We start from the raw sequence: 15,428 nt of genomic DNA on the forward strand, positions 1-15,428 counted from the left end.
GGAGGCTGAGAGTGAGGAGGAGGCCAAGAGTGAGGAGGAGGCTGAGAGTGAGAAGGAGGCTGAGAGTGAGGAGGAGAAGGAGAGAGAGGAGGAGGCTGAGAGTGGGGAGGAGGCTGAGAGTGGGGAGGAGGCTGAGAGCGGGGAGGAGGCTGAGAGCGGGGAGGAGGCTGAGAGCGGGGAGGAGGCCGAGAGTGAGGAGGAGGCCGAGAGTGGGGAGGAGGCCGAGAGTGAGGAGGAGAAGGAGAGAGAGGAGGAGGCTGAGAGTGAGGAGGAGGCTGAGAGCGGGGAGGAGGCTGAGAGCGAGGAGGAGGCTGAGAGCGAGGAGGAGGCTGAGAGTGAGGAGGAGGCCGAGAGTGGGGAGGAGGCCGAGAGTGTGGAGGAGGCCGAGAGTGAGGAGGAGAAGGAGAGAGAGGAGGAGGCTGAGAGTGAGGAGGAGGCTGAGAGTGAGGAGGAGGCCAAGAGTGAGGAGGAGGCCGAGAGTGAGAAGGAGGCTGAGAGTGAGGAGGAGAAGGAGAGAGAGGAGGAGGCTGAGAGTGGGGAGGAGGCTGAGAGTGGGGAGGAGGCTGAGAGTGGGGAGGAGGCTGAGAGCGGGGAGGAGGCTGAGAGCGGGGAGGAGGCTGAGAGCGGGGAGGAGGCCGAGAGTGAGGAGGAGGCCGAGAGTGGGGAGGAGGCCGAGAGTGAGGAGGAGAAGGAGAGAGAGGAGGAGGCTGAGAGTGAGGAGGAGGCTGAGAGCGGGGAGGAGGCTGAGAGCGAGGAGGAGGCTGAGAGCGAGGAGGAGGCTGAGAGCGAGGAGGAGGCCAAGAGTGGGGAGGAGGCCGAGAGTGTGGAGGAGGCCGAGAGTGAGGAGGAGAAGGAGAGAGAGGAGGAGGCTGAGAGCGAGGAGGAGGCTGAGAGTGGGGAGGAGGCTGAGAGCGGGGAGGAGGCTGAGAGCGAGGAGGAGGCCGAGAGTGAGGAGGAGGCCGAGAGTGGGGAGGAGGCCGAGAGTGTGGAGGAGGCCGAGAGTGAGGAGGAGAAGGAGAGAGAGGAGGAGGCTGAGAGCGAGGAGGAGGCTGAGAGCGGGGAGGAGGCTGAGAGCGAGGAGGAGGCTGAGAGCGAGGAGGAGGCCGAGAGCGGGGAGGAGACCGAGAGCGAGGAGGAGGCCGAGAGCGAGGAGGAGAAGGAGAGTGAGGAGGAGGCTGAGAGTGAGGAGGAGCCTGAGAGCGGGGAGGATGCCGAGAGCGGGGAGGAGGCCGAGAGTGAGGAGGAGGCTGAGAGTGAGGAGGAGGCTGAGCCGGCCAGTGTGGCTCAGTGGTTGAGCGCCGACCTATGAACCAGGAGGGCACAGTTCGGTTCCCAGGCGGGGCACACCGACATCGCCTCGTGTCATTACAGACAGCCTCCGTGTGCTTGCAGGCGGAGTTACTCTTTGATAATCCGGGAACTGTGGCTTTTCACTTGAAGGGAGCTGTCATTGGTCGCAGAAGGTTCGACAGTTACTGTCAGTGAGTGGGTGGGGCTTGCAGTCCTAAAACCGGTGTTTTGACCTTGAGCCTTGCAAGTGCGTGCACGTGGGGGAGGGGGAACCGGGTGGAGGTGTCAGCGGAATCCTCAGTGGCCATGCAGCTTCTGCACCGCCCTCCGTCCTCTCTCGCCGTGTTCCTGGGTGTTGCCCAAGAGTCTCTCCTCCACCAACCTCTGCTCAGGCCCCTCCGGTCCTGCTGCCACGGGGCCTGCACCGCCGCCTCTGCAAGCCCACACGTGGCCAGGACCTCAGTCAGGTGAGCCACAGTCCAGCCTCCTCACACCGGCTCCGCCCACGTGGTGCCTGACCCCCGGGCTGCCTCCAGCAGGAATCCTGGGGGGCCGGCTTAGCCAGCAGCCCCCTCACCCTGATGTTTCCTCGTGGTAATTTCCCATCCCCGGCACCCCCCTGCTCCTGGCTGCAGGCCCCACTGTGCATGTCGGACGTGGAGGGAGCCTGTTCTGCACCCACCCCTTTCCCGTGTCCGTGGTCCTGGGTATGGGCTGTCTTTCCTGTGGTAACTGCATCCAGCCCTGGTTTTCTTGGACGGCGTCTGCTAGTGATGAGCCCCGTGCTCGGCACCAAGGCCCCGCCCTCACCAAGCAGGCCTTGAGGTGGCGGCCTCTGTGCTATGGTGACGCAGAGCAGAACTTTCCGGAAGCTCCCAGCCCAGATGTTCTGCATGCGGTTCACTGTGTCGCCCTAACAAGGCACCAGCAGGCTGTCTCCCTAAAGCGCCAATAAGAAACATTTTAGGCTCTTAGGGCCACATTCGTCTCTGTTGCCCATTCCTGTTCGTTTCTGCTGCGCGTGTGTGTATGTGCGTGTGTGTGTGTGTGTGTGTGGTTTTGTTTTGTTTTTACAACCCTTTAAGGGTGCAAAAGTCCTTCTCACTCACAGACACACAAAAGCCAGCTGAGAGTAGCGTGGCCGTCTCCGACGGGGACAAGTTGCTGACCCGCCCGGAGCCCCGGGTCCCACATCTGGGGGTGGAGATGTGACAGTGGGAGGTCTGTCCCTGGCCAGCGGGGAGGGCTCATTAGATCAGAGGGGAAGTGTCCACACCCGCTGGCAGGACTCGTGCTCAGCGAGCAGTCACTGGGGGAGGTGAGAGGCCAGACATTTCAGTTTTCCAGTCCTGGCCAGTTGCTCTGATGGGGAAAATGAGACATTTCGGGGGGCTAGCAATCTGAACCTGTGCAGTAACCGAATGCACATTCTTGATAGCCCTTCTCCACAACCTGGTCTTGCAAGACCTGTTTACCTAAGTGCTCCTCCTGTTTACAGAGGCCAGGAGCCGTGAACCGCCTCCGGGGGGGCTATCAGCGCTGGCGCCAGGCCAGGCCTTTAGGTGTGGTCTCACGGCCCCCACCCCAACACACGGGGCTTTTTGCAACGCCCACAAAAGGTCCGGAAGTCCCAGCCCATATTTGGGGGGCAAAGAAACCGAAGGGTATAAAGGGAAAGCTTCCTCCATTTTGGCTGGCTCAGGATTTGGAGAGAACAGTGTCCCCTGAGTCCTGTACTGGTACATGGGAAACGTCTGAAAAGAAATGGGTTTTTCCTGTGTCTCCAAGGACTCCTGTGTGTTCTTCGGTCGCCTGGTAAATTCTGTAACAGCTCAGTGGTTAGAGCAGTGGTTCTCAACCTTCTGGCCCTTTAAATACAGTTCCTCATGTGGTGACCCAACCATAAAATTATTATTTTTTTTAATATATTTTATTGATTTTTTACAGAGAGGAAGGGAGAGAGATAGAGAGTTAGAAACATCTATGAGAGAGAAACATCGATCAGCCGCCTCCTGCACACTCCCTACCGGGGATGTGCCCGCAACCCAGGTACATGCCCTTGACCGGAACCGAACCTGGGACCCTTCAGTCCGCAGGCCGACGCTCTATCCACTGAGCCAAACCGGTTTCGGCCATAAAATTATTTTCGTTGCAACTTCATCACTGTCATGTTGCTACTGTTAGGAATTGTCATGTAAATATCTGATATGCAGGATGGCCTTAGGCGACCCCTGGGAAAGGGTCGTTCGACCGCCAAAGGGGTCACGACCCACAGGTTGAGAACCTCTGGGTTAGAGCATCCGCCCCAGGACCGAAGGGTTGCAGGTTCGATTCCCCGTCAAGGGCAAGTACCTGGGTTGGGGTGTGTGGGAGGCAACCAATTGATATCTCTCTCTCTCTCTCTCCCCCTCTCCCTCTCCCTCTCCCTCTTCCTCTGTCTCTCCCTCTTCCCCCTTCTCTCCCTCCCTTCCACTCTCTCTAAAAAAAATAAATCAATAGAAAAATTATCCTCGGGTGAGGATTAACAAAAAAAAAAGAAAGAAAGAAAAGAAAAAGAGAAAAAGACTATTCTAGAAAAAAAAATTTACACCATCTCCTTGCAGTTCCAGGAAAGAGAAGGGAGTGAGGGCACAGGCAGCCCATGGTCACAGTAGCTCCTCTCCTGCTCCTCTGGCCAAGGCCGGTGCCCAGGGAGAGGAGCTGCTGGGGGCCGCCGGGCGTGTCCCCGAGGGTCCCGTGTCCGGTGCTGTCGGCGGCCCCGGGAGCCCGTCTCAGCTTCTGTTTTCTGTTACAGAGACATCAAGCCGGACAACATCCTGCTGGACGAGCACGGTAAGCCCGGGCGCTGCAGCGAGGAGTGGGGGGCCGGGGGCTCTGGGAAGTGGGGGGTCCCTGATGGACTAGGAGCCTTTAGCTTCAGTCCTGGTGGATGAGCATCTGTGTAAGTTTCTGGTCAGCGTCCTGCCAGGGTGAGTGGAGTCCAACGTATTTGATGGTGTCATGTCTGGAGACGCAGCTGTTAGCTTCCCAGAGAGGAGGACAGGGCAGAAGTGGGGATGATTTGGGGCTGGCGGCCCTGGGGGTTCAACCCCAGCTCTCCAGGGGTGACAGTGACCCTGTGACTGCGGGAGAGCGACTCACCTCTCAGCCTCGGTGTCACCTGCCAAACAGGGAAGGTGGTGCCCGGCTCCCAGATCGTCATGGAGGCCACACGGGCTCGTGTCGGGCTGGCGAGCCAAAAATCAGTCATCAGTCACCATAACCCGCTAACCCTCCCCTCGCCCAGGCTCCTCAAACGTTTGTGTGCCTTCAGAGCCTGGCTGGCTCTTTACCCTGACTGAGTTGGCCTGAAACGGGCGGAAGATTCTGGGTCTCACAGCTGCCAGGTGCGGCCGCCTGAGCCGGCCCACGGACCACACTGAGGAGCAGGCTCCTGCCGGGCTGTCCCCCGTAGTCTTGTGGGAATCTCCGGGGAGACGCGGTAGGAATCAAAGGCTAGCCCTGACTGCTTTGGCGAGCCCGGGACCATCCTTCTGGGTTGGCCCCAGGGAGGCGGAGCCCAGCCATGTCAGGACCACGGGCCTAGGGCCGGCCCGGCCCAGCGCTGCACAGCGGCTGTCCTGAGAGTCCGCTGTGCAGCGTCCCACGCTCCCCACGGGCCTCTGGACCTGCTCCTCCGCGGCTCCTGCTTCATCAGGTGTCTGCCAGGCGCTGGATGCAGCGCTGCCTGCACTATTTTATACTAGGGAGTGAGTGGCTTCCTCACCCTCCCTTTCACGCCAGTGCCGGAAGGAAATGTAGGAGCAGGCAGTTCTCCCAGGGCCCGAGCCCTCCCCACCTTCATCCCGGATTTATGGCAGAGCCGCGCCTCAGCTTTTCTTTGTTCCTCAGTCATTGTTGCCTCCCCCGGCCCAGCCGCATTGAGTTATGGCTGGGATTTAAAAGTTGCACCTATGAAGGATGCACAGCGTGATTGGTAAGGTGTACAACACGATGATTTCATACACGTGAGCCTTGTGAAATGATCACCGCCGTCAGGCTAATTAACACACCCGTTACCTCACACACCTTCCTTTTCAATGGGTGGCGAGAACGTGTAAGATTTACCCCCTTGGCGCGTTCCCCGTAGACGCAGCGGCATCATTAACGGCGGCCGCCGTGCTGTGCGTTACGTCCCCTCACCATCTGCTAACGGCTCACAAACAGCTTGCAGAACAGATCACCCTGCGTGGCCATTTACGTAAAGAGTTTGATCATCCATCTCATTCAGTGTTTCCTCGGAGAACATGCCGCTTGGCTGCGTTTACGATGAAATATACACATAATTAAATAGACGCATTAATAATTCATTAATAATGTTTAAAACCTGCTGCTCGCCCCAAACCCACGCCTCTCACGGAGCTTCCCCTCCCCCAGCGTCTGCCTGGCTCTCTGACCCTCAGGCTGGGCTCTGCCTCCCAGATGGCACTTTGCTGGGCTCTGGGCTGTGGGGTCCCTTGGCCAGAAGCGAAAGCAGACCAAGACGGAGCTGGAGGGAGAGGAAGCATCGTAGGGAGGTGGGGAGAGGAGTTGAGGTGCTTTGGGGCTGAGGGCAGAGCCGGAGGAAGTGGAGGTGCACCGATGAAGGACTGCGCCCACTTTCTGCTGGTCCCATGGGGCTGGGTAAGGAGCAACCCCTGATGCGCAGGCAGGAGGGCCACGTCCGCTCGCAGCTCTGGGCGGTTAAGCTCTTGCAGGCTTGCTCCGAGACGGAGGTCACGGAGGTCACATGCCTCAGCCAGGCAGCCCTGATGTGTGCCCACCGCCTGGGGCTGCCGGGCTGCCACTGGAACACCTGGGCCGGGTGGTGGCCTGGGGGCCCCCGCCCTCTCCTCCTGGCCCCCCAACCCCCGGGCAGGCCGGCCTTGCATGGCCACGGTGGAAGCCAGCGCAGGGCAAGTCCAATCACTCAGGCCTCCCCCTGTGTCTCCTTGCTGCCGTCCCAGGGGGCCGGGCACGGCACGTGACCCCACCTGGGGCCGAGGGAGGACCCTGCGAAGGTGCACGGCCACGGGGGCGGCACCGAGGGGGAGGACGTGGCAACCCACGCCCTCGCCTAACGCGGCCGGTGGAACGGAGGACCGCCTGCCAGTGGGCGGTTGCCCTTTCCCACGTGGGGAGCACATGTCCCAAAGGTGGGCAGAGATGCACCAGAGACAGGCGGGCAGCGCCTGAGTGTTGCTCAGGGTGTCGTTGCCGGCTCTTAAGGGTCACTGACCTGCAGCGCTGTCCTCCTCCGTGTCCAGGCAGGTGTCCCTGCATTTTGGGAGGCGTGGTGCCAGGCCCCCGAAGGGCACAGCGCCCTGTTGTCAAGGACCTCGGGGTGCTCGGCCAGGGCGGCAGTCACTCAGGAGCTGTGAAAGGTACTGCCGCACAGGCTCCGCCCACACAGGCCAGTGCTGGGGGTGGGGTTCCTGATGACGCCATGTTCCTGAGGGGGAGCTGGGGCTGAGGGAGCCACGGGAGGCAGGGGGGTCACTCTGGCCCTGCAGGGTCAGTGCTGGGAGCGGCGGGGAGAGCAGCTCAGCGGGGCTGGAGGAGGAGGGGGAGGGGGCTTCCTGGAGGAGGGATGTCCATGTGGGATCCTGCAGCCTGATGGGGTCAACACAGCGTTAGGGGTCATGCCATTCCAGAGGGCAAGGGGGCATCTCCTCCCCAGGAGGCCATGAAGACCCTCCCGCGTGGCTGTTTCTGACTTTCCACAGCTGGGCCGTGAGGTGGAGAACCACTCTATTGTCTGTATTCTATGCTTGACTGCTTCCCACTCCAGGCCACTGTCGCCTGCCCTGGTCATCCCCGCATCCCAGGGCCAGGCACCAGACACCCAGGATAGCCCCCCCAGGTCCCCCCTCCCCCCACTAAATCCGTCAGGTACCGTCCTGAGGCCCCCACTGACCACAGCCGAGATAGGAGAGCAGAAGTGACCTCTGGGCACAGGAGCCCTCTCCTCACCCTGCCCTGCCCCCGCACGGTCTCGCACAGTTGTCCTGAGACGGGAAGTCTGGGTGGACCTGCCTCTGCTATTCACCAGGAGCTCTCACTCTCTGGGTCTGTGCCTCTAAACTTGTAATCTATAAATATTTTTATCATGCCTTCTATCAGTAGATTTGTTTATTTGTAGGTATTATGCATGAACCACTAAAAAATGTGTACTTTAAAACTTGCCCATAAAATAGACACCTATACTAATAAAAGGGTAATATGCTAATTAGACCAGACATCTTCCAGAAGTCCTTCCAGACAAAACCACAATGGCGGGGGCTGAGGGAGAAGCGATTAGGGCCGATCAGGCCAGCAGGGGAGAGCAGTTAGAGGAAATCAGGCCGGCAGGCAGAGGTGGTTAGGGGCGATCAGGCAGGCAGGCAGGTGAGCAGTTAGGAGCCAGCAGTCCCGGATTGCGAGAGGGATCCCGGATTGGAGAAGGTGCAGGCTGGGCTGAGGGACCCTCCCCTCCCCCATGCATGAATTTCATGCACTGGGCCTCTAGTACATACACTGATTGGCCAGATTATTATGACCACCCCATCAGTACTTCGTTGGGCCACCTTTTGCCTTCAATACTGCAGCGATTCTTCTTGGCATTGACTCCACAAGAGGTTGAAAGGTGATGCGAGGAATCTGACACCATGCCTGATGAATAGCACTGTCCAGTTCTATGAGATTTGATGGTTGTGGAACCAGCTGCCTGATGGCTCTTTTAACTTCGTCCCACAAATGCTCAATTGGATTGAGATCTGGTGATTGTGGGGGCCACCTAAGCAAGGTAAAGTCTCCCTCATGTTCTTGAAACCACTCCTGCACAATACGAGCACCGTGGCATGGCGCATTGTCTTATTGGAAGAAGCCCTCGCCATTGGGATACGCCATCAACATGATAGGATGAATTTGATCAGCAACCATACTTAGGTATATTGTGCTATTCAGACATTTATAATAATCTGGCCCTCTGGCAACTTCAGCGTGAAATTATAGCTAATTTGCCTACAAACGTCAGGTGGTCATAATAATCTGGCCACTCAGTGTATATAAACATTTAAGTTGTACTCTTAGCAATTTTCAATTATATAACTCAGCGTTATCAGTTATAGTCTCCATGTTATCCATTAGCTCCTCAGACCTTATTCACCTTAGAGCTGCCCTTTACCAACCTCTCCTCACTTCCCCACCCCATTTCCTGGCAACCGCTTTCTACTCTCTGTTTCTGTGAATTTGAATTTTGTTCAGACTCCACGTGTAGGTGATACCCTGCAGAATTTGTCTTCATGTGTCTGACTCATCTCACCTAGCATGGTGTCCTCCAGGTCCATCCCTGTGGTTGCAAATGACAGGATGTCCTTTCTTCTGGCTGAATGATACGTCACTACATACACATGACACATCCTTTATCCATTTGTCTATTCATAAGCACTTAGGTTGTGTCCGTGTCTTGGCTACTGTGAGTAATCCTGGGGTCGGGGGGACGTTATCAAAGTAGCGGATAAAACACAAGCGTAAGCAGGCGCTCTAACCGGCCTCTAACCGGCCGGCACCTCGCAGACCACAGCTCTCAGTCGCACCGGGAGTCGCACAGCCGCCTGCAGCTCTTGCTCACGGGACCTCTGCTTCTCTGTCTCCAGGGCACGTCCACATCACGGACTTCAACATCGCGACGGTGGTGCAGGGGGCGGAGAAGGCCTCCTCCATGGCCGGCACCAAGCCCTACATGGGTGAGTGTCCCAGCACCCCTTTGGGCGTGACCTGTCCAGTGGGTGAGGCATCAGCATCCTCTCCTGTGTCACCCCCACCCCCAGCCATGCCCAGGATGTGCCCAGCTCTCTGACACCTTCGGGCTTCACCCAGTCTGTCTGCCCTGCCAGACACACCTTCCCCTCCTGTGTCTTCTTTACGGAAACCTCTGGAGCAGCGGTCGCCAACCGGTCTGTGGGCCACCAGTGGTCCGTGAGGTCTGAGAGGTTGGCGACCGCTGTTCTAGGGAACTCCTGCCCAGCCAGGAGGCTGGGCTCAGGCTTAGGGAAAAACCAACCAACCAACCTTTCTTTTCTTTTGATTCAAGCCCAGTAGTTATGCCAGAATATAGCCTTAGTGTCGGTCAGTTGGGTCTGTATGCTAAGTACACCATGTGTGGTTTCAGGCTGGTTTTTCTTCATGACTTTGACGGAGGATTATTTTTGGCAAGCATTCTGTTTTCTCTAAGGACGCCGATGATCTGAAAGTTGGGTTTCCTTTGCCACCCTTCAGTATTTGTCATTTTCAGATCTTTCTTATACCTTCCTTTATTTGTTTAAACTTTCCTCATTTTTCTTTCTCTTTCTTTTAAAGAATGATCTGTTGAGTGTGTAGTCACTTTGTGTGCTTCCTGGTGAAGTATTTATTACTGAAATAGCTTCTCTTTATTTCTGATTTCCCCCCCCTGAGTTCTCTTGCCTGATCGCTGAGTTTTTAAATTTAACTGTATGTTGCTCTTTTGTCTTGTATAAGTCTATTAATGTCTTTCTTAGTTCTTAACTCTTGATGTCTATATTAGTTTCCATTTCCTTAGTAACAAACCATGTCAAAGCTTTGTAGCTTAGTGACATATGACTTCTCACAGCCCTGCCATGTGGCCGGACGGCTCTTTGCTGGTTTGGGCTGGGCTCCCTCTTTCAGCCGGTGGGCCAGCTGGGGGCTCCGCCAGGAGAGCTGAGAGGAACGGGCCTCCCCCCGCGTGGTCTCTGTCATCGCGGGGACCACAGTGAGCTTGCGCACATGGTGACAGAGGCCTCAGGGAGATCCCAGTCCCCACATGCTCATGGAGACTCTGCCTGCCTCACATTTCCCGATGCCCAGTTGGCCAGAGCAAGTCACATGACCCAGGCCAGGGACCCTGTGGGAGGGGTCTACACCACGGCCTGATTCACTGCGGGAGTCAGTAAGGAGCCGGTCCTCCCGCTGTGACTGTACCGTGAGGTCCTTAACTTGCCACGTCTGCCAAGACGCTGCTCCCCTCTCTCAGGGGCGGTGAGTGTGAGTGAGACACGCAGCGCTGTTCTCTTCATCCTGTCTCTGGCAGCCCCGGAGGTGTTCCAGGTCTACGTGGACGGAGGCCCCGGGTACTCCTACCCCGTCGACTGGTGGTCCCTGGGCGTCACGGCCTACGAGCTGCTGCGGGGCTGGGTAAGACATGCACCTGTGCGGCGGGCACACAGGGCCGTGGAAGTGGGGGCTCGGGGTCCCGGGCTTGGGGGGCAAGGCACACCATGTTGCTGGGCCGGCACCGGGTGGCAGGAAGGAGCTCAGTGAGGAGTCGGAGGCCTGGTGCCAGTCCCGATGGTGTGCGTGCCGGCGCTGAGGCCCCTGAGCTTAGCGAGCTCCTCCCCCAGCCCCTCATTCTGCTCCTGGGCAGGGGATGTCGGGAGGGAAGGCTTGTGCGAGGTCAGCGGCTCGTCAGTGGCAGCTCAGACGTGGGGAGCACCTGTGAGTTCCAGCGCTGCCTCTTCCCACCCCAACACGATGTCCTCCCACTTTCCGGCTTGGCTGGAAGCCCTTGCGGGGTACAGGCCATGCGTCCTTCACGGGCTCCGTTTGTCTGCTCGTCCCGATCTCCCCTGAACACCTTAGCTCCGTGTCCCAGAAAGATGGGGCGTCCGGACGTGTTTCCACTTTATCGCGTTTAAACGGGAACCCGAAGATGACCGGTGGAGCTACTTGGCAAGTAGTGTCTCGTTGTTTTATCTGAGCAGAAAGAATGACGACAAACTGACTTGGAGGCGTGTTTTCTCTGCACAGGGGTTGTTGGAAAAGGGTGCCGCCTACCCCTCAGGACACGGTTTCCCCCGCGCACAGGGGGGGCTGTCCCATCCTTTCCGTCTGCGCAGCCGCCATCACGGCGTTCGCTGCCCTGGGCGGCGGCGTGCGGTTCACACATCACTCACCTTCCCAGCTCCGCTGCCCGCACAGCAGGCAGAGCCCCGATTCCCCACTGGCGATGCGCCCCGCCCTTTGCGTGCAGGCACCGTCAGCCCAGCCAGCGCTCCGTGACGGCAGGGCCCGGGCATGGTGACACGGGTGATGAATGAATGAATGAATGAATGAAGCAGTCTGTAAACTGTCAGAGCTCTGAGAGTGCACATGTGTATTACTAATCGCCCTATAGCTCAAGCGGCTGGGATCTACTCTTGATCAGTTATTTCCCCTGAATTCCTCAGAGGAACTATTGTACATGGTGTTTTTTAGAATGCAAAAAACAAACAAAGCGATGAGCCTGTTCATTTTCTCAAGCTCTGAATGAAAAGGTTGACCTCCCACCGGCTTCCTCATTCCTGGTCGTTTCCTGTCGTCCATTAGTCCCACGGACACACATACTCGGAGGAGGAGTATGAGGGCCCATCGTATCTGTCAGAACCAGAGGACACGAGCGTTTGCCGGACGCTGACTGTCTTGCACAATCAGTCAGGCCAGTGGCCGTGGCGAGCAGTTGGCCTAAGCGTGGTTGGGCCTTGGCCAGTGGAAAGTTCCTCCTCTGTCCTTCCTCACGGGTCACAACCGTCAAAGGTGATGAGGTGGCCAAAAGCCGCAAGGATGGAGTAGCTCTTGTTGCTTCAAAGATAAACTCTGTCTTTTTAAAAATATATGTGTGTTTATTGATTTCAGAGAGGAAGGGAAATGGAGAGAGAGAGAGAGAAACATCAATGATGAGAGAGAATCATGGATTGGCTGCCTCCTGCACACCTGCTGGGGATCGAGCCTGCAATCCTGGGCATGTGCCCTGCCTGGGAATCGAACCGTGACCTCCTGGTTCATGGGTCGATGCCCAACCACTGAGCGACACCGGCCGGATGTATTATGATTTTAACCCGGCCAGTGCAGTGTCCTGTCCTCTCTCTGACTCCACCCGTTGTCTCTGCAGAGGCCGTACGAGATCCACTCGGCCACGCCCGTCGCTGAGATCCTCAACATGTTCCAGGCGGAGCGTGTGCACTACTCCTCCACGTGGTGCAAGGGGATGGTCGCCCTGCTGAGGAAGGTAAGGGGCGGCCAGCCGCCGCTAGCGGGAGTGAGGTCACAGCGCAGACTCGTGCCTCCCGGCACCATGAGAAAGGAGGAAACGGAGGGACAGGAGATGAAGAGCAGGGCTCTAAGCCGCCTCCCATGCGGGCTCAGCATCTGGCATTCAGGATCGCAAGCTGCTGTCCGGCAAGCCTGGCTCGGAGTCCCGGTGGTGACAGCGACGCCGGGCCCTTTCACACCAGCACGGGCTCCCAGTACATAGAGATCCTCACTGCAGGTGGCTCTTCAAAGCGTCGTTGACTCACTGGGCTTGAAGACATGGGCATCTCCGTACCTTGTGCAGGAATTGTTGCTGATAGAATGAAGCAGAGGTTCTCAAAGTGTATTCCGGGGACCAGCAGGGTGGCACCTCCTGGGAGCTTGTTGGAAAGGCCGATTCTCAGAGTTGGAGCCCAGGGTGGAGGCAGGAGGCTGGGTGCCCTCCCTTTGAGCTGGCCTTCAGCTGTGGCCACTGGGAGTCCTTCAAGATGCGTGGAGTTGATGGAGCTGGTGGTCACGTGCCGGCGCTGGTTGAGGGAATAGTAAGTCGGGACCGTGAGCTGCGTCTTCTCCCTTCGTCGCTACAAGCCTGTGTATTTGACCCTGCGTAGTGGTGTTGTCCCCATAGTAGAGATGAGAAAACTGAGGCGCAGGAAAGTGAAACCTGCTGTCAGTGTCACGGGGCTGCAAAGGGGCAGAGGCGGGCTCTACCCCAGCTCCCCGACCCCGAGCCCAGCACTCACTGCTCCCCCATGGATGATGCACTGAATCGCTATCCATGAACTTGCTTTGGAGTCCTCGCTGGTTCCTAGGGGTTGGTGGCCCTCAGCCCGACTGGTCTCCAAATCACTGGAAGCCCTGCCACCTGCCATGCCCCCTAACCCGCCCAGCGGGTCAGACCACCGCTGCCCAACCGCTGAGCCCAGGTGCAGCAAAGAAATGGGGCCTCTGTTTAAATCAGCACCCCTCGTTTGGGCGCACCCCCTAGAGACAGGCTGCTGTGACCAACAGGTGACATCCTGCTAGGCGTCCCTCACCTGGTGACCGGCCCTCTCGCCGGGCACAGTGGGAGATTTCTGCAGTGACTGGGGGTACAGGCTGTCGGGGGCTCCCCTCCAAGCTCCACCGGCTGACCAGGCCCCCCCAGGGATCATTCAGCCATGAGCTGGGCGTGGAGGCTTGGCTGTCCCTCTCCAGGAGGAACTCGGGCCTCAGCTACCCAGGGCCGCACCGGTCCAGTGGCCTCCAGACCAGGACTCCTGTCCTTTTTGCAGGCAGGTGCTCCCTGCACCAGAGGAGCAGGTGGCCCCCAGGCAGAGAACCCTGTGGACACGGGGGGGGGGGGGGCAGCCTGTGGTGGCATTTATTTATTTATTTATATATTTTTAATATATTTTATTGATTTTTTTACAGAGAGGAAGGGAGAGGGATAGAGAGCTAGAAACATCGATGAGAGAGAAACATCGATCAGCTGCCTCCTGAACACCCCCCACTGGGGATGTGCCCGCAACCAAGGCATGTGCCCTCAACTGGAATCAAACCTGGGACCCTTCAGTCCGCAGGCCGACGCTCTATCCACTGAGCCAAATAAGTCAGGGCCCTGTGGTGGCTTTTACACTTACCACCCTTATTAGCAGAACCCGTTTGAGAAGAAGCTGAGAATGGTCCCCTTGGCGACAAGTGCAGTCAGTGCACCAGGCCACAGAGGTCGCCTCGGCCTGTCCGAGGGGAACTGTGACACGTGGCACGTCCCATTATCAAGATGAAAGTCCTGAGATGAGACAGGTGATTCTTTTATTTTTAATTGGCAGCCTCTGTGCTACCAGGGAGAGCCAGTGCCAGGGCTGGCCAGCAGCCCCTGAGTGACGGATGAATGATTACTCAGACGCATGTTTCTGTGAAAGAGAAGGCTAAGGGACTGCCTGGCTATAGAAACCAGACAGCCTCATTCGCCTGCCTCTTCAGGCTCTTGTTGTAGCAGCAGTTTGGGATAAAGTTTATCTTTTAGATACAATCAGTTGGGTCGTAATCTTGGGAGGACACATGTGTCTGCAGTGTCCTTTAAGCAAGCACGTCTAAAGATTAAGCATAAAGGTTCCGGTAAGCACCCGAGGGTCCGCATGTACACAGGCTTGTTTGGAAAATTAGGGGCGCCACCTTCAGCCCACTCCCCTAGGTCAGAAATTCCTCCTTACAGATTTTCCAACCAAGTCTCTTGTGAGCCCCTACAAGCCAGCGTGTCACAGGGCCGTGGTCCCCGAGGGGAGCCAGCGGCTGCAGGGTTCGTCCCTGCCCAAGGGCCCCTGGCTGGATGCCCTGCGGAAGCAGCCTGACCCCTCAGTCCCTCCTTGTTGTAAAGAGATGGGTGTTGGTGACATTTCTAATGACAGCGTCCCAGATGGGGCATGATTGGACTAGAGGTGACCCCGCCCCCGGCACCCCGCCCCCCTCGGTGATGCACAGCTCAGGCAAGCACTTTGCCCTGTGTCCCCAGCTCCTGACCAAGGACCCCGAGAGCCGCCTGTCCAGCCTTGGCGACCTGCAGAGCACACCCTACCTGGCCGACATGAACTGGGACGCGGTGTTCGAGAAGGCGCTGACCCCCAGCTTTGTGCCCAATGTGAGTGGGGGTCCCATCTGATGGCGCGCCACCCTCCACGCGTCCCACCCCTCCTCCAAGACTCAGCATACGCGCAGCCACTGGCCCGTGGGAGGGTCAGCACTGGTTCTGCTCTGGGGCAGCCCCCGCCTCCTCTCTGGACCGCAGCCCCTCTGCCCCCACTGGAGAGGCGCCGGGTCTCCGTTAGTGGTTAATAAGGTCCCGTTCGGTGTCTGCCATCCTCCTGAGACTTCAGAGAGTGCGGACGATGTGGGTGGGCCGGCCTCGGCCTGAGGGAGCCCCCAGGATGGGTGGCCTTCGAAGGCACCAGGAGGCCACAGGGTGTCTTCTCACATGAGAGTGGCTGCATGAGAGACAGGAGCCGGCAGGAGGCAGTGCGTGCCTGGCGTGCGCAGCCAGCATCTCAGACAAGCCTCGCCACAGGGCAGCGCGTCTGTCCGTGTTCTCAGGTCAG

General features: G+C 58.1%; 1 protein-coding gene across 1 annotated transcript in view; it reads left to right on the plus strand.

Moving 5' to 3' along the window:
• Positions 1-15,428, plus strand: part of STK32B (serine/threonine kinase 32B) — a 121,269-nt gene that overhangs the window by 98,189 nt on the left and 7,652 nt on the right. The window contains exons 5-9 of the mRNA XM_059675869.1: positions 4,085-4,122; positions 8,946-9,035; positions 10,379-10,482; positions 12,215-12,331; positions 14,849-14,974. Coding sequence (XP_059531852.1) covers positions 4,085-4,122; positions 8,946-9,035; positions 10,379-10,482; positions 12,215-12,331; positions 14,849-14,974 — 475 coding nt within the window. The remainder of the gene's footprint in view (positions 1-4,084; positions 4,123-8,945; positions 9,036-10,378; positions 10,483-12,214; positions 12,332-14,848; positions 14,975-15,428) is intronic.

Source organism: Myotis daubentonii, chromosome 1, assembly GCF_963259705.1.
Source record: "Myotis daubentonii chromosome 1, mMyoDau2.1, whole genome shotgun sequence".
Taxonomy (NCBI): domain Eukaryota; kingdom Metazoa; phylum Chordata; class Mammalia; order Chiroptera; family Vespertilionidae; genus Myotis; species Myotis daubentonii.